This window comes from Labeo rohita, chromosome 16, assembly GCF_022985175.1.
Source record: "Labeo rohita strain BAU-BD-2019 chromosome 16, IGBB_LRoh.1.0, whole genome shotgun sequence".
Lineage (NCBI taxonomy): Eukaryota > Metazoa > Chordata > Actinopteri > Cypriniformes > Cyprinidae > Labeo > Labeo rohita.
In genome coordinates, this window is record NC_066884.1 from 39,041,391 (window position 1) to 39,060,745 (window position 19,355).

At 41.5% G+C, this 19,355-nt stretch overlaps 1 protein-coding gene and 1 long non-coding RNA gene across 2 annotated transcripts; both read right to left on the bottom strand.

Moving 5' to 3' along the window:
- Positions 1-4,572: 4,572 nt before the first annotated feature.
- Positions 4,573-9,444, bottom strand: LOC127178493 (uncharacterized). The gene is made up of 3 exons (XR_007829405.1): positions 8,685-9,444; positions 6,987-7,160; positions 4,573-6,787 (listed from the first exon to the last, which is right to left on the bottom strand). It is a non-coding gene; the product is annotated as an uncharacterized LOC127178493 (long non-coding RNA).
- A 5,479-nt stretch (positions 9,445-14,923) lies between these two features.
- sox4b (SRY-box transcription factor 4b) lies at positions 14,924-18,832 on the bottom strand. Its single transcript, XM_051131352.1, has one exon. The coding sequence runs from the start codon at positions 17,925-17,927 to the stop codon at positions 16,791-16,793; it is 1,137 nt and encodes a 378-aa protein (XP_050987309.1). The 5' UTR covers positions 17,928-18,832; the 3' UTR covers positions 14,924-16,790.
- Between the last annotated feature and the right edge of the window lie 523 nt (positions 18,833-19,355).

The window sequence follows — 19,355 nt, forward strand, 5'->3', positions numbered from 1 at the left end:
CTCTTGAATCGCTAAGCGTTGCTAAATTACATTTGGGATTATGGCACATAATATGAGCAGACAGAGTAACGTTACTATAGCATGTTCCTGTTTTCAGGCAAAGCTTTCGTTTTGTTGTGAGGCCAGCTGAGGTTCCTTCGAGACAAACTAAATCTGGGATAAATGTGACGATCTCAGTGTCAGTGACGGATACAGACAGTGATTTGTGGGTAAATAACTCACATCACCCAGTTCAAAAAAAAAAAAGAAAGCAAGAAAAAAGAAAATGATGCGTCTGAAACACATTCTGGACAGACTGCACAAATTTCTCTGACCAAGGATGGCCCTCTCTCTCCCCTATTAAGGCGGGAATTGAAGATCATATTAATATTCGTTTTGAGGAGACACATTTACAGTACAACCGCATGCCTGGTTACAGTACCATGTCACTGCTTCATTAGTGATGGTGCTCTAGTGCAGATGTGTGAGCAACAGCTCACAGCATCACCATATCAAGAATAGCAAGTACAGTAAATGAAACATAGCAAGATTTACAAGTCATTACGTTTAGAAAAAAAAAAAAAATGCAACAGCATTTGAGTAATAGTTTGATTCAGTCATTGTTTCAATAGAAATAATTCCAATATTTTTCTATTAATTCATTAGTATGCATTTACATAGCTTAACACACATATATTTAGACTATCTATATCAATCACTGCACTTTATAAGAATCGCTCCAGTTCATTACATTATAATCAATGAATCCATTCGTTGTTTGTTATGATGAGCGTGCAGAAGTTTTTAGTGGCGGGTGGATTCTGATTGGCCGTTGTGTTCAAGAAATCAACAGATATGTCTGTGATTGGCTACAATGATTCACGTTGCAAAAACACATTGAAAATATAAACCTTTGACACTCTTCACAAACGCATGTGCACTGGTCTTCGCCAGTATGCTATTATTTTGTAGCTTGTATGTATATTCCAGAAAATTCCTTGCTCACAAATATTTCAGTGCAAATGCTGCATGACTGTGCCACTGCAGGCCAGACTAAAAAACTAAATGATACAAAAAAGTTTCGGTCAAAGACCTTCGTCATGCACCCTAACGAAGGTCTTTGACCAAAACGTTGCCACTTTAAACCTTTTCTAAATAAAGGGAGAACAACAGTGTGCAGATCTTTTTTGTGTCATGTGATGTACCCTTCGATCTTGCACCTGGCCAAGTTGCTTTGGATGTGCATACTTTGACCTTTTTTATGCAGACTAAAAAACTACCCATATAACCTTATCTTGAATGACTGATGTCTGTTTTAAACAAGTCATAGCCATCTGGGCTTTGAATTAAATATGTAAATGACTTTGTCGTAATACACGTTTTCTGTTAGTATAGATGGCTGCTTTTACTATAAACATTCAAGGGATCTGCTGGACAGAGCTATCAGCCTGAAGAACATAACATACTACTGGTGCAATGTAACTACAGATACTAATTAGCATATTACATGACAACACGAATCACATTTAAAGTAATTAAAGAAGAATTTAAACGTTAAAATGTAATTGTTAAAGAAAATGTATTTCCATGGATCTGACTGGGTGGGTAAGCTGTCAGTCTGGGTGGGCCGTAGCTCCGCCCCTGATCTAGGTGACAAGTGACCTGCAAACCCAAAATGAAATCTACTTCAAGTTCAACCAGTTTAGCAGCCTCAAATAACAAAAGGCCAAAAGCTGAAATAAGCTCTATAATTTGGAATCTTGCATTCTGGACGCACCTGAGCGGACTAACTGACGTGGTGTGACCGTACTGACTAATATCGTTACTATCAGGTGAGCGCGACAGAAATGACCTCAATTTGTCAACCGTGAGAACGGGCAGACAGACTGGAAAAGAGCAACACATGTGTTTAATGGTCTGGCGGGATAGACTGTCTCGGTGACCTCTGACCCCGCCATAGCCTCGGGCTGACGCGCAGCACATGACGACTGCCGTCCAGAGCTCAAGTTAATTGTGCATATGATGAGAGCATTTGGACTTCAAAAGGCCCATGCATGGGGAATTGAGTTTTACTGGCCATGCAGTTCCTGCTCTGAGCTCAAACACGCACGGCACTGCATTCAGTACACACACACACACACACACACTCCACTGAGCTTCACAAGCTTTTCATCTACAGGCTTCTGCTTAAACACAAATATGAGGTATGTCTATATTAGAACATGCTTCTCACATATGTTGGTAATGTTTAAAAGCATCCCAGGATGAAGTTGGTTGAGAGTGAATCTGCACTAAGAATATAAAATATAAAAGATTTTGCATTTCTGTCCATTTTTTCCCACTTACTCAGAGTTATGATGTCACTATTATTCTAACATGTTTAAAATAGTCATGTTATCACAATACAAATGTGTACAAATGTCTACAGTAAAAAAAATTATCATGATTTTAACAACTAAACAATTCCAGAGTAAAAGCCTGTTTAGTGGTTAACAGTATTTTTTTTTTTTTTACTGTGTATGGAGAAATACTGCAATACATCTAACCACACATTTGATCTCTTTCTACAGTAAAATACTGGTATATTTACAGTTTGTGGAAGTGAAAAAGCATAAGGCGTCTTTTAATTTACACAAAAAAAAAAGAACCTTGTTGTTTATTGTTGAAAAAACTCTTTCTTCTATATTTCTGAGTTATGTACATTATGATTTTATGTTACATCTAATGTTGTCAAATGCATGTTTATTGCATATTTATATTGCGTGTGGAAAAGCTGCTTGTGGTGAGCTTTAATTCATGTGTTTCTTTCTGATCACGTGCTTTTGGTGGTTGTCAGTGTATTATAAAGCTACAAAACAGATATTAGTACTTCAGTGGGGTATATTAACATTATATCAGTTAATGAAATACAGGGTTTCACTGTAACTGTAATATGTAGAACCTAAAATGTTGCTACCATATTTTTTACAGTAAAGGATTTTAAAGGATACAGTCAATTTCACAGTGTCTGATTGGCTGATTATAGTGTAATTGGACTGAATTCTTATTTACTGGCTGTATAAACATGATTAACTAAAGCAGGTCATTTTAGATCCCCTGGGTTTGAGAAACACACACTGATATACAGGAAATACACACATGTGTCTGGACATCACTGAAACGTTCTTGACGTTTCACAAGAGCAACGTTTTAAAATTAGGACTTAAATACGCAAACAAATGCCTTAAACACACATTTTTGTAGTTCACTAGACTCTACGCTTCAGCTACAGCTTTTATTTATTCATATATTCATGTATTCATGTGATAAAAATGCTTGTACATTGTAATTAAAGCGCATATGTGAATGCTAGACTTGTGTTTTTTTTTTTTAAATCAACACGGCAGTCTAATAGCTCTAGGTGAAGTGTAAATTACAGCTCTGAGTTTGATTCCGTATCTGAATGACTGACGGAGGCACTAATATTATGTTCAGAGCTGAGAGAGTTTCCGGAGCAGATTCCTGCCGCAGCTGTTATAACACAGAAAGTCTCCACAGCAAACAGCCGAGAGCCGCGGAGCTCAGAGGAGAACCTGCACCTCCCGGAGGAGCGCAGAGAGTCCGACAGCTGACGAGAGACGCTCCTGAATCACAAACCACACACACACACTGTCATTCCTGAGGATTCACTGATGGAGCGACGGGGTTCACTTTGTGAAGAAACAATAATAGCACAGATTTGTGATATTGACCCTTTGCTACCTCCACCTTATGAACAGTACAAGCCAATCCATAAACTATTCCTCTTTTCTAATGCAAGACCATGCAGGATTTGTGTTTGTTTTCTTGACACTGCTGTCAAATGAGACTTTTCTCTTTCCAGTGACTGCGAGAAGTGTTTGACTCGATTCCGGTTCACAGTTTTTAATCATGTTGCTGTGTAAGTTCCTTAAGGAAAACAACAGATATAAATGCCTTACAATGTCACAATTCACTTTAGTCCAGATAGAAATAACGGCTCATCCACTTTTAACATTTCATCATCACATTTTACTGGAAAATACACTGTTTGCTGCATTCAGTAAAGGCTGTCTGCGTTAGCAACGGTAACCAAGAAGGGCAGAGATTAGTAAAAGGTCTCTTAAAGCCACAGGTCACCCAAAAATGATAACAGACCTTTTCAAAATATCTTCTTTCGTGTTTCACAAAAGAGAGAAACTCAAACAGATTTGGGGAGTAAATGATGTCAGAATAATGACTGTTGGGTGCACTGTCCCTTTAAGATGACCAGCACCTGCTTTAGTCTCATGAATGACATCATTTACTGGCCTCTGGTCACTTTGAGGTCAGTAGGAGTCTGACACTGCTCAAGGTTTTATTCTAAAGAAAAGTGACTAATCCGAGGTGTGTAAGGACTGTAAACTGCTGATTCCCAATGCATTACATATCCAAACAATGACAAGTGACCAGCTGCTGAACCGCTGGCGGACGGACAGTCGCTCTGTGTGTCCTGTGATCTCTCAGCGCAGTGAAAGCGCTGTGACGGACTGACAGGATAACGCTCTGCTAAAGACCGCGAGATGCTGACGGCGAGCGCGCAGGCGCATGTCCACGGAGGACAAACCACAACTTACACACTGACTACTTCCGTAGTTTAGACTTTTTTGTGTGTGTGTAAGTGCAAAAATAGCTGTGTAATACCATCTGTGCTTTCATCATGACAGCGGTGCGGCTTAAGGGTTTGTGCTCATTTGCATTACAGCACTGGAAATAGAAGCAATGCAGTATTTCACGAAGCTTTGAACTGAATCTTTCTGAAACAGCAACTGTTGGAGTCCCAAGATGTCAGACGAGTGGTTCTCAGCGCTGAACCAAACACAGCTGATTCAGGCCATAAGTAGACAATCCAAGAGCTGAAATGGGTGTGTGAGATGACAGACAAAAACTGGCCTCCTGAATCTCCACGTGTCCCAGCAGAGGTGCGGTTCATCGCACGAACCATCAACACGATCCACAGACACATGACACATGACTTCATGCATGTGATGATGTATGTCTTTATACATATTTCAGCACAACTTAAGAGTCGTCCGACCTGCCGTCTACAGAAAGAAAATGCAAAAAATGTATTGTTAATAGTAAATTATTGTTAGTGGTGCCTTAGAGTGGTAATCTATACCCTTGAGGTACTATTATGCCCTTTTTAGGGGTAAATAAGGTGCAAAGATTTTGATGCAAGCTGTTGACAGAATATTAAACCACTAATGCTACTTTTTTATGCACTTTTTTTTATTTCATGAAACTCACACGTTTCACATAATTCTCCAACTAATAGTCGGACCAAAGCATTTAGCATTTCTGTGCTTTTTAATAAGGACCCAGCAATAATGATCCTGTTTAACACCAGACTGCAGCAAAGCCAGATGAAGCACTGCTAGACTGAGCCTAATCTCAAAAACAGACAGATCAGTGGAAATTTAATTTGATTAACTTCAGTCTTTTTACGTAAACCTGCCAATGCTTAGTGTAATGCATTTGCTGGACTGCACTGTTTGGTTTGATATTTAACTTTCATAATATGATGAAAAATGCAATAATGACTGATGAAATAATCGAAGAGACAAACCCACAGTCAAATATGAGCATTTAACCATTGTGAATACAAAGGGAATGATGCATTCTGGATACACTGCGATGTTCAGTCAGAGCATGTTGACTTATCTCTCGATGACAGACACTGAAAACTCAAACTGAGCCTGATGCTCCACTTCATTCCGCCGCCTGTGGGAACTAAGGTACGCTGTCAGGACAATTGGTAATGCTGGTCTGAATGCGGAGCTGTTCCAAAGCACATTCATATGCAGAAGAGAGAAGGAAAAAAAGAGTGAGCTTTTTACGCCTGGACCGCAGACTGTACGAGCCACAGGACTGACATCAGACTCGATCTGCTTACTGAACGGTTAGAGAACAGTCAGCGCCATCTGCTATTTTTACACAAGAAAACAGTGAAATTATCTTTGCAATTCAGCATTTCCTCTAAATGCTTGATGTATGTTGCATGTGAAGAGTGAATGAAACTCTGAGCACTTGATTTCAAGTCTTCAGTGGATTAAAACAATGGCACAGGCCTTGTGTTCTCTCATCCTAAAAATCTGTCCTTGAAATGGTATCCTTTAAATCTCATTTCATCCTCAAAGGCGCTGTGTACTGTCTCCTCTGAGGCTGCAGCACACACCAGTGTCACACCAGTGTACTTTTGTCTGCTTTTCTCTGCATTACTTCATTTCAGAGCTGCGACCTCCAACATGGACAAAACGTGCGGTGGGCGGGGCCGCCTGGCGTTTCATTGGCTCGTACGACTCCCGCTCGCGTTTGATTGGCTGCTAATGACATCATGCTGGAGACTAATGACATCATAGCGGAGAGACGCCGTAAGGCGGGATGCTTGGCTGCTTCCGACGCAGTCTGAGCTCACTCAATCCTCGACTCGTGGTAAAGAGTTAGAGGAAGATGATGGGATTACTCATCCCAAACTTTCATTTGATAAAGGAAATGGCTGCAATGCGGCTCTGAATGTTTCCCGCGGATGCAGTGCGCGCGCGCGCCATGAAATCCAGCCCTGAGTCCCTGACGCTGTCCAGCTCCACACTTGCTGAAAAAACACCGCTGCGCTACACAAACACATTCACACAGAACTCGAGCTGTCCGAGAGAGAGACTGATGGGCAGATGCGGCGCCGAGTGACATCATCACCATCCGCTGCGAAATGATGTTGAGAAAGAGCTGAATTGATCCGGCCACACGTCAGTCCTCACGGGAACCCGTCTGACTGCATTAGAGTAACAAAACGCGCCAACACGCTATTAGAACTTTAGTTCAGCTCTTTAACAAACACTGGAACCTTCTGCCACCCTCATTCGTGTACATTTAAATGCACATATTATTATTTGGAGAAGCTACGAATTCTATACATACAGTTTAAATTATACTGGGTCACCATGTGCGTTTTAAATGTGGGGAACACTTACCTTCAGTTTGTCCGTGGCGTCTAGATGTGGCAAGTAATCACTCACATTATGAATAGTCCAGTATTTCGGAAGGGCAGTAAAATCAAACAGCAGAAAAATAATGAAATAAATCCTTCAAAGGGCGTCCGCTGAAAACTGAAGTATCCCAGTGCTCACAGTCCCGTGCGTGCTGGCCTATAGCATAAAACATACGATTTTAAGTTCAACAAAGAAATGGCTGAATTCCCTGCTCTTGTTTGGCTTTATGCACGGATAAGTGCAATGAAGGCCCACTTGCAGTTTGGGACTCACGAGAATTCGAGCTTGAAAAATATTTTGGGATTAAACACGTACTTAAATAAATAAATACAAATACAAATATAAAATGTCAATTACTTTTATGAAATATATTTTTAAAAAATCTATTTTACTCTCTTTCACTTTCCTAAAACGTCTTAATATCTTCAACTTTGGATATAGAATTGGGCTATTTTTAAATATTTGTTGTACATTTTAAATTACTCACATGTGCACATCTGTCGAATGTATTTAGAAGCAAAGGATGGGAAAAAAAAATCACACTTTTGTGAAAGATGTCAGAACTTTGTCAACAGTAAACTAACTTTGGGTCTCCAGAACTACAGGGCAAACGAAACACAAACATATAAATGTCCGCATCAAGAATTAGCAATTATTTAAGGAGAACAGTGATTTTGAACATCAATTTTGAAATAAAAAGTCAAATTTCAGAACTTCAGAAATACTTACATCAGCACGGAAAGTTGTCTTTAAATGTCTAATTTATTTTACAAGTTTTCATTCAGTAGTGATAATAACAGTGATAATAAGTCGTTTATTAAAACGTTTTTTTTTTTTTTTTTTTCTCGTTTTAATTTTTTCCCTCTCCTTTTAGCATACTTAAAAAAACTCCAGTCACTGTAATGTCAGGTATCAAAGTAAAGGAGATCGTTTGTGTAAAGGTTCCTGATATTCAGAGTTTGGTAGCTGCAGAACAAAGAAACTCCATCGTGTCTTTCTAAGTTCTGTAACAAAGGACTGAGAGCGACTGCTCATTGTACCTGTTGCTCTTTCACACTGTCTCAACATTATGCATCCACCTCGCGCTCGGAAATGATCGCAAATGGCAACGAAAAGCATTACATTTGTTCGTAAACGATTTAACAAGGAATTAGTATTAGTAGTGCAGAGTCAATCGGTCTGCATTCATACTTTGATAGTTGGAGAGATATCAACCTCGCGAAAAACTACCACATTATCCGAAAGATTCAAGAGATCAATGCCTGGAGCTTTTCCTGTAACAAAACTCGTCTTTCGTTTAATAATAATTGTGAAATACTTTGCGTGCGTAATTTTCGGTCAACTTCCTTCGCCAATCAACTTTTGACAGCTTTGTCTTCCTGCGTCATCCTTCGTCCCGCTTGAGCCAAAAGTGGAAAATAACTCTCAAGTTTTTCTGTCTCCGAAACACATCTTCTGGTTTTTGCCATCCACTTTCTTCATATTTCATCTTCATCTATAGTTTGAGCATCTCGAGTCGCCCATCAAAGCGCCCCGCTGAACAAAGGAACGCTCCTCTGGCTTTGTGTTCAACTTTGCGAGCTGACGCACCAACTCTTGGAGAACTTTTTCAGATGAAATTCACCGACAAAATGGATTTGAGCGCGAAACAAGCTTGATGAGCGCATGCCAGTAACTCACCTGAGCGTTTTGCGAGGTCCTGGCGTGAAGTGGCGCGCACGGAAAAACTTTTCCCGTGCATATTTGGGTTGTGTTGATGGGTCCCTTTGTCTACACGTGTGAAGGGGGTTCTTGGCCGCGCCTTGTTCATTTCAGTTCGAGTCCCGCCCTCTACATACAACTAAATAACAACAAAGAGAGCAACTTACTGGAGGACTCGCGCGTGCCCGAGAAATCCGTAGATTAAGGATTGTTTTGCTCTCCACGGTACAAACACGGTCCTTCAGGAAACACTGCAAAGGAGCACATTTGTTTCCTTTTCAATTTTTAGCCACGTTCTCCAAGGGTTTGTGCCACTGGAGCCTTCTTTGGAGTGTGTATTTGTGACAGAGCTCTGAATCATCCAAGTACAACGATGCGTCTGATATTTTACCGAATGGATTATGACTCTTTTTTTTTAAATCGTTGTAGATCATTACATTTAATGGAACTGCAGCTATTTATTTGTACCGAGACGCCCAATGAGAACGCACGTAAACTTCGAGTACTATTTAACTTAAGGGCAAATATTTCTTAGCCGTGCTCATTTCCAAGTCAAAACAAAAGGTTAGCAGTTCTTTTGCTAAATACAGAAATGTATCAGATAAGTTAGTTGTAGTGAGTTAAATGGACGCTCCGCGCAGAAACTGGTTGGTCTGAGGATGTTACCATAGCAACAGCGCGCTGCTAGAGCGCGTTCAGACGTAGGATTGGTGTCGGAAGTAAAAAAAAATACATAAACTTTTTTTTAGAAGGCGTTTTGTTTCAACGCATTCTGTAATAGGAGCATCAACAGATGTATGGATAAATGTATTTATTCCGTGATATTAAAATCTAACCTGCTGAACGTCAGTAAATATTGTGTTCACGGGTCAGAATATGCCTGATTACCAATCATCTCAATGGCAAAAGTGCTCCAATTGACCTGAATTCGCCCAATGAAGTAGGCTATAGACAAGTTCTCAAACGTCACATGTTATTGCGACGATGAAGGTTAACACTATGAAATATATTTAGCTTGCTAATTATGTAGACCTATAATGTGAACCAACACGTTTTACTGCACTGTTTGGGTGTCCTGACATATGTTAGGAATATACAATGTGACATTTTAAATATACAGTAGTCAACATTTGAAGTGGATCAAAAAAAAAAAAAAAAAATCAAAGTTGTCCTAAGACGAGAACGCGTATTGTTTTGATTTCAGGACACCTTTGAGTGTCTTTAAAAGGTTTTGATCCACTTCAATTGTTGACTACTATAGTTCATTCAAATGTAATCTTAATACATTATCAAACTATAATGAAAAGATCGCATACACTGTAAGAAAGTCAACGGACTTTTGATTTAACGTCGAATCATTAATGCGCAGGAATTCCCAAAAGATCTAGTTAGTTGAGCATGTGATGAAGTAGCTACACCTGTAGGACACCTGCGTGAGCCCGTGTGGGGGAACTCAGTTCATTCATACACTAAACATCACTGACACAGCAGATCAGACTTAATATGAGTTTAAGTCACGCGTGTGTTCCAGAGTTGAAAGAGGTAGACAGAGCTGCTGAGCAAAATCCAACTAAATAAAGCAAACTAAGTTAATAATAATAATAATGCATTTTATTTAAAGGCGCCTTTCTGAACACCCAAGGACACCTTACAGCAAACAACCAATAAAATAATAACAATATAAAAAAATTTCACACGTAAGCCTGAGTAAAAAGATAAGTTTTTAGACGGGATTTAAAAATTTGAAGACTGTCACAATTCCGTATGTTGGGGGGAAGCGAATTCCACAACCGAGGCGCCACAAAACTAAAAGTTCTCGCTCCCATTGTAGTTAAGCGAATACGTGGCGACACAAGAGAAATAGAGTGAGACGATCTCAGAGAACGAGAAGGAGTATAAATGTTTAAAAGATCGATGTAAAGCCTTAAATGTGAGAAGCAGAATTTTAAAATCAATACGGTACTTAACCGGAAGCCAATGTAATTGTTGTAGAATTGGAGTGATATGCTCGCATAAAGGAGTCCTAGACAGGACACGAGCTGCTGAATTTTGAACCAATTGAAGTTTACGTTGAAGTTTTGTAGGAAGACCAGAGAGAAGAGCATTACAGTAATCAATCCGTGAAGTGACCAGCGCATGAATTAAAATTGCTGTGCTGCTCTTAGTGAGAGAAGGACGTAGGCGGTTAATATTACACAAATGAAAATATGCGGCGCGTGTAATGTTATTTACATGTGCTTCAAAGGTGAGTGTGCTGTCCAGAATGACACCCAGACTCCTGACCTGCTGAGAAGGATAGATTTCAGTACTGTCAATAACTAAAGAAGGACAATCAGATTTAGCCAAAGTTGATTTGGTGCCTACTAATAAAACTTCGGTTTTATCACTATTTAGTTTAAGGAAATTACCTGAAAGCCAAGCTTTAATTTCAGATAAACATTCATTCAAAACAGGTCGAGGAGAAGAACTAGAAAGTTTAGAAGATAAATATAACTGAGTGTCATCAGCATGGCAATGGAAATTAATACCGTGTTTCCTAAAAATAAAACCAAGAGGAAGTAAGTAGATCATAAATAAAAGAGGCCCTAAAACAGATCCCTGAGGAACTCCAGAGGTAACTATAAGTGATCTTGATTTATAATTTTTTATTTGGACATATTGATTACGACCGGTGAGGTATGATCTAAACCAGGACAGGGGGGTGCCTGTGACTCCTATAGATACTAGCCTGTCCAAGAGTATCTTGTGCGAGATAGTATCAAATGCAGCACTAAGATCAAGTAGGACTAGTATAGTCAGAAGACCAGAATCAGCTGCTAATAACAAATCATTAGTTATTTTAACCAAGGCCGTCTCTGTACTATGGTGAGAACGAAATCCTGATTGGAAACGTTCATATAATGCATTCTTGGAAAGGTGTTCATGAATTTGAACTTTGACACACTTTTCCAATGTTTTAGTAATAAATGGTAGGTTAGAAATCGGTCTATAGTTTTCAAAATTCAATGGATCAGCCCCTATTTTTTTTAGAATGGGAGTAATTACAGCGGTTTTCATAGAGGACGGTACATGCCCGGTATCAAGCGAAGAATGAATAATTTTAGTGAATAATGAGGACAGTGACGGTAAACAGGCTTTAACCAAGCAAGTAGGCATTGGGTCAAGCTGACAAGTGGAAGATTTAGATCTTTGAATAAAATCCCGTATCTCTGCTGTAGGTGGTAAGGTAAAAGAATTAAAAGTAGAGTGTATAGTCATTTGTGGGACTAAGAGACTAAGAGGATTGTGATCTAAGTTACTGGTAGCCAAGTTATGACGTAGAGAAGTGTTTTTAGTAAAGCATGGTAATTCACATGCAGTTACCATGAAAATTCAGTCAGCTTAACACTGAGAAACTTGTAAGCTTAACTGATAAAATTAGGTATTTAATGATAGAATAGAAATTTGTAAACCAAAACTGTTGAGTTAATTAAGCAAAATATAAAGTGTAAAAAGCTCTAATTGACATTCTGAGAAAATATTTTTCACAATTTAGTTGCATATGCATTCATTTGTATATCATTTAATGCAATGAAACGAAACAGTAGCAGTTTTATGCAGTTTCAGAACTGTAAATTATTTTATGATGTTAATATTAAATATTGCAGTAAACAGAAAGAGAAGAAAAGATCAGTCTCAAATGAGCATTTTTATTACTCACTATACATCTACAGTAAATATTAGACTCTAGATATAAATATAGACATCATCTCTTCTGAAGACAGCAAAGCCAAACTAATAGTAAGTATAGTGGCAGCAAAATGCATTTCAATTTCATGCTTACAATGCCAGCAAATTGACCACTGATAATATATCGTTCTTAGTTACTGAGTGAAAACTACAATATTTGAAATTCAAAGATAATTGTGACTGAGGAATTTTTACAACAAAGGAAAAAATATACTGGCTTACACCGTTTGAACACAATTCAACTCAAACACAGAGAATCAATAATTCACGTGCATCTTTACATTTTAATCCACCAATATCACGATTAATAGTAACACAAGTGTTTATTATCAATATTATTATTAAAAATGTTCTTAGTTATAATGATGATATTCTGTGAGCAATCACAGCTAAAACACCCTGTAAACTTTAATTAGAATTATAAGGTTCTATCTGACATTTTTGTCAAAATTGAGTTATTCACATATTCTTATTCTGTGAAACTAAATTCTGTTCTTATTCTGTGAACAAAAATGGCTCTATCTACAGAAGTCTATGGAACGCAAACACGTTGAAGCTCAATATGTCAAAAGTGCTCAGAATGCAGATGGAAGCTTATGATTTTTTTTTTAAGTTTTTACACTTTTTTTAAAGTTACATTGTATGTTGTTCACAAAAGCATTCAGTTCACATTTACACTTCGCAGTGTATATTTGCTACACAGGATACACAGTGTGGGAGAATCATTGGTAAACACCCTGTAAGTGTGCTCCAGTCTTCAGTCCAGTTCATCAGCTCTTCATCGCCATCCTGACAAAACCTTAATATGTTGTATTTATGCCTCAGATGTTCCGTTAATGTGGGATCAGCACACAGCCGGCATCATCACACTACAGCACAGCAACAAACTGTGTTTGAGTTCAACGGAACTTCCTCAACCTTCATTTAATATGCAGATGTCCACGGTATTTCAAAAGGATGGGATGGGTAGAGAGAGGGTGTTTTAAATTGAAACATTTCTATTTCACAGAGGCCCGTGTTTTACTGAGTGCAGTTTTAGATCAGATTTTTATTACTGCCATCTAAGAAGACCATTTAAATTATAGAAATTCAGATGTATATAAAAATAAAAATCATAATGCCAAAATCAGTCTTGTTTAGATAAAGCATAAAAATTCAAGTTCAATATAATAGTACAATCAACTACTGTTGTATCACTTTTTTCATAGGCCGGTTGTTAACAATAAAATAAAATGTATATTTCCATGATTACTGATTACTTCAAATGTCTAATCCCAGATGGGTTTGACTGAAACACAAAAAATTGAGAAAACCAGTACAGTTGAACTCTTTCTGCATTAATAACCGCAAAAGCAACAACATAAGATCAGTGAAAGGAATCAAATCTATTCTCGCTTCAGGACAGCAGCGCTTACAGTGATATTCCAGGCCTATATTTGGCTGCACATCACGAAAGATAGCCTACTATTAACATGTGAGAGCGGTTCTGCTGTGATTTTCTAAGGCAGTGAAAATGGAGGAACCGGTGCTTGTCTTCTTTTACACTCCGGTGGCTGCCAGAAGTGTCTTATGAAAGATAAACCTTTCTCTTTTTATGGAGGAAACAGCAATACAATGTGCTGCCTACAAGACAATGACTGCACCCACGCGAAACTGCACCGAGGGTACTTACAATGTAATATCTGAGCTTTCTTTGCTGCGGTCCTCAGAGACAGGCAGGCAGGCAGGTTTCTCTCCACTTCTTGTCTGACACCCCTCCCTCTGGAGAACAGATCTGGCCAAAGAGCCCTGCTGAGCTGCTCATCGGCCGCCGTGGAAACTCCCACACTACCAGCGAGAGGAATGCGCACAGACTGTACAATACAGAATATTCTACGGGGCATACAAGCACAGCAAAGCTTCGTTCGAATGCGTGCGTTTCCAGTGCCACGTGGTCCGTTTAAGTGCATGCTTAAATGTAGTCACTTGTGTTGCACTGTGCACGTGGGTGCTGCTGTTTTATGGCGGTACAGGAGGAAAATCGTGCATTCAGTCGTCTTTGGCGGCCGCGAGCAGCCCATCCCCCTCTCCGAGAGCCCAGACTGTCTGGGGAAGGGGAAGGGGAAGGGGAAGGGGAGGGGAGAGTCTGCCAGACAGCCAGTCACTGAGTGCACGAAGGAGCCACATGGATCACCTTTCAGCGCGTTCTGGAGAGATGCGCCTGTGTGCATTCATAATCAAGGAGCATGTGAACTCGAGCGACCTGGCACACGCACATTAAATTACTGTCACCACGAGGCGTTTTGTACATTGACCCGCAGACACATAAACCTGCTCGGATATAAACGCAGCTTACAGTAAGCAACGCGCAGCTGCTGTTATGCGAGCGTTAAAAAATCGTTGAGGCAGGTAATGTGTGCTTTGCAAGTCCAAACAGACAAGGCAGACGGTTCATCTGGAGCACAGGGAGACACGCCCACTTATGCAAATGAGAAAGTGAGTCAACGGCGCAGTGTTTAGGGTTCAGTTCCAGCTGAGTTTATTTCCTTTATGAAAAAGTTCTGTACAGGAGTATATGAACAATCTGACAGGCAGTGACTTGACACAATAAGCTGGCATGTGTTATGGCATGATTAGACAAAACAAGATTTCTACACAGCATATTGCACAGAATGGATGAAAATAAAGTTAATATATTTCAACTGTATATATAAAAATCCTTAACAAGCATCTTGAAATAAAGTAGGCTAAGCAAAGATGTATAAAGATAGTGCCTGTCGAGATAAAGCGCAACAACATACATAAACACACAATCTTTTGCCTATGATACAGCTGTACAAAGATGCTTTTTTCATTTTTCTTTTCTTTCTTTTTCTTTTTTTTAACACAACAGCTATAAACCTGAATCGGAAATACAAATCTATTCACCATGCCTTAAGATACTAAAACAATTAGCTATACTTATCCGACAAGTAGAAAAGATTAAATATTCAAATACAATGAGGAACGCAGTACATAATCGTCGCGAAACTCAAATGGACCATTTGAATATGTGTAACGATTTTCCATCCAGTGGTTTCTCAAGATATAAAACGCCAAGAAAATCGCTCGTTTTAAAGCTACAATCGGTTTAATTCGGCACGCTCAGAGAAAATGTAAAAACGAAGCACATGTTGGCTTGAACTGGGTTTGGGAGAGTGTGTGCGTGTGTGCGTGCGTGCGTGTGTGTGTGTGTGTCTTTAAGACGCCTGCAGATTGAGACTGTAAACATGAAACAGGAGGTCGATTCAGAGACACCGACCCACCTGGCTCTTCAAATTAGGAAATCCAAAACACCGATCGACACCCCCCATTTATATATATTTGTACAAAAATACACTGAGAAAATAATCAAACGTTTCCTCTCTTTAAGTGTCAAAAGTCTACATTTAAATATAAAAAACAAAGGTTAAAACTCTAGCCCTTCTTCGGAGAAGGAGACACAGACAGACAGACAGACTGATGCGGGGGTTCTTACAAGAACATAAAAATAAGACGAACTGTTTGGCCAGTATATAAATACATCCATATAAAAATGGCAGAAAAGGAAACAGCCATGACAAAATTAACAGTATTTATCAACAGCTTCGGAAACTTAAGCGTTTTGGTCCTGAATTGTAGAGAGTAGTATATAAAGTTCAGCACAGATTTGAGTTTGTGTTTGAATCCTGAAGTTAAGAATGAAAACAGCTGGTGATTCTTTTTTTTTCCTGCGAGTAGGAAATCAAACATAGCGCCATCTATCCATTTAAATAATCCTAACGCTAGTTTAACTGTTCGACAGTCTTACAGAAATCTCGATACAAGAGAGGACAGATAACATGCGTTCTTTTTTTCCTTTTTCTTTATGTAAAAAAACGGCTTTTGGGCTTTTGTCGACCCACCTTGTTAATAAATCCGCCGGGCTGAAAACCAGCCTATATTTCAGTACCTCTTTAAACAATCAAGTCCACAAGGCGAACGGTTAAAGTTCTTAAACGTCTCTTTTGAAGTACAAGTGATTAAACAGACGATCAAAGCCCGCCTTCGCGTACGTGCAAATCAATCACAGTTTTCCAGCTCGGAACTTGTTTTTCTCAAGCACTCCTCGTGAATTCCTTCCTCTGGTCTCGTGCCGAGCACAGGGAAATGACTTCGGCCCTCTCGCGACAAAAACGTTTCACGGGCGGCTTTACTTTTCCATCCTGTCAGCGTTTCATCGTAGCATCGTGGCTTCTGTTTTGCAGCGCTTTGCCGGGCGGGAGCCTTCGCACGGTGGCTTATTTTACAAACAAACACACTTGTCTGTTATCCCTTTTTGTTCAGTGTTCCTCCTCAGACGTATTTCCTCAACTTTCCCTAGTTCAGGACGTGAGCCGTGAACACCAAGTTAGAAATGGTCGACTCCAGCCAGTCCCCCGAAATCATCTCGCTCACCTCCGGGGTGCAGTAGTCGGGGAACTCGAAATGGGAAGCCCCGGACTCGAAATGCATGTCAAAGTCTCTGTCCAGCACCGACGAGCCGATGCTGCCCAGGGACATGCTGTCAAAGCCTGGGCTCGGGTTAATGTCCAGCATGTCGTCGTCGAGCTCCTCGTCGGAGGAAGAGGAGAACTGCGACGAGGAGGACGAGTGCGACGCGGACGGAGTGGGCGAGGACGCCCGCGTGCTGCCGTACCTGTGGCGGTCCGAGGACGAGCTGCTGGGGGAATCGGCGCCCTCCTTGCCGCTGGTCGCGCCGTCCTCGTACAGGCTCAGCTGGTCGCTGGACTCGGCGGAGCTGCTCAGCGTCGGGCTGGCGGGCACGGCGGCTGAGGACGGGCTAATGCCGCTGCTGCCTCCGAAAATGTAGACGCGCTTTGCCTTCTTGTCGGGAATCGGCTTGGAAGCCGACGCAGACTTGGTTTTGTAAAGAGAGTGGTGATCCGCGGGTCCCTGCTCGGCGAACGCCGCCTTCGCGCTGGCCAGGACGATTTTGTGCGGCTTGCTCGTCGATCTGGGGCTCCCGCTCTTCTTCGAGGACGGCTTCGAGCCGGCACTCGCGCAGCTGCTCCCGCTGATCTTCTCCGCCTTGTCGCTCGGCTTGGAGCCGCTCGACTTCACCTTCTTTCTCGGCCGGTACTTGTAGTCGGGGTAGTCTGCCATGTGCTTGAGCCGCAGCCGCTCCGCCTCTCGGATGAAGGGAATCTTGTCGCTGTCTTTCAGGAGCTTCCAGCGCTTGCCAAGTCGCTTGGAGATCTCCGCGTTGTGCATGTCCGGCGACTGCTCCATAATCTTGCGCCTCTCGATTTGCGACCACACCATGAACGCGTTCATCGGTCTCTTGATGTGACCGCTGGGGGTTTTGCACCAGCCGGGGTCAAGCTTGTCACCCCCGGACGCCGTGGAGCCGGGGGTCGGAGAGGAAGCCATGTCCAGATCCAGCGCGCCGGAATCGGACGAGTCCCCAGCAAACAGCGCATCGGGATTCTCCGTGCTGCTTGTTTTCTGGACCATCGCTGCTACAACAGTCTGAGCGCGAGAGAGCGTGCACTCTCAAGTCCAACGTGTCGCTCAAGAAAACTCAGTCTGATAGTAGTCCTGAGGAGAGAGCCGAGACGGCTGGTGCGCCGCGCGCTTTCGGTCGTGCTTAGTGCAGTGGCTTGGCGTGTCTGAAGTTCTGTTTCGGGGCTTTATCATACACTTCAAGGAGCTCATACAGTGTCCGATTCCCACAGTGTCCGTGCATCCAGCAATAATGTTGTAACAGTCGATGAGCGGTTGAAAGTTTTTTGGGTATGAGCGCAGCTATGCGAGGGCTCAGGGTTAGTGTGTGCGCTGCGCTGCAGCCAAGCTCTGCTCGAGTTTCGGAAGATATCTGACTCCTTCTGCATATCCTTCCCCCGTTCAAACCATGCGGGAAAACCAGGATGTAACGCTAGCACAAGTGTCCGTCTCTTAAAAGCAGTCTGTAAGTTTCAACACACTTCTATTCTGCCTCATGCAGCTTTATCCGTTTCCAATGGTATAATAGCGACGGCGGCCGGCCAATCAGCTGCTGTCTCTACCCTTCCCCGAGCCAGAAACACGCCCACTCTCTTCTCATTGGCGCAAAAAGGAATCTAATAATAATCAGCGCGTGCAATGAGGAGCTTTGGGTCTGACCTCATTCCAGTATACACGACAAACTTCGTTTTTAAAGGTACACGCTGATGTGTATTTTTCATTTTTGCATGTCGACAAGGGAGGCGTGATCTTTTAATCCTTAGAAATGAAAACACATACTGCTCTGAGTAAGAAAACAAATCTGGATGTGTTTATGTCAGACTGTGTTCTGACAAGCAGAAACAAAACACAAATAAACAGCCAATACAGCCGTTCAAATCCAATGATCCCGTCCGTGAACAATGGATAGCTTAAGATTGGCTTTCTGTGCATTCGTCGATATCTGCCATCAAGCTGTATCGCTCATTTCTCAGGCTCAGGGCTGTGTTGTGGGTGTAACTTACAGTGGCAGGCAGCACCGCGGCTCCCCGTGTGAGTGAGTTCGCTCTTCGGTCTGTGCGCACTAATGTTGTGGCTGAATCGGAAGAGGGCGGAGCCGCTGAACGGCCGGGCGGTCCTTTGTCACAGAGCGCACGCCCCAAACCCTAAACAGAAGAGGCAACTGCAGCAGCGTGCATTTTCAAAGTCAAGGCTAGGCAGCACTCTCTAGATTTAAGAGGTCTTAAGTCGCTGTATGCACTAGAACAAGTCTGCGTCGTATGTCACCTCCTCCCCCTCCTGCGCTCAGTGGTGCTTTGACCGGGGCCGGAGGTCTACAGTCATAAACGAGTTCGCTTTGAACAGTTGTTATTTACCCCGGCCCAAACCCACCGCGGAGGAAACACTGGGCTGCAGTGACGCTAGATGGCGGAGTGGAGCCAAGGGACGCAGTGCGTTTGC

Coding starts and splice junctions, on each gene's coding strand:
- sox4b (XM_051131352.1), bottom strand. CDS start 17,927: ATGGTCCAGAAAACAAGCAGCACGGAGAATCCCGATGCGCTGTTTGCT.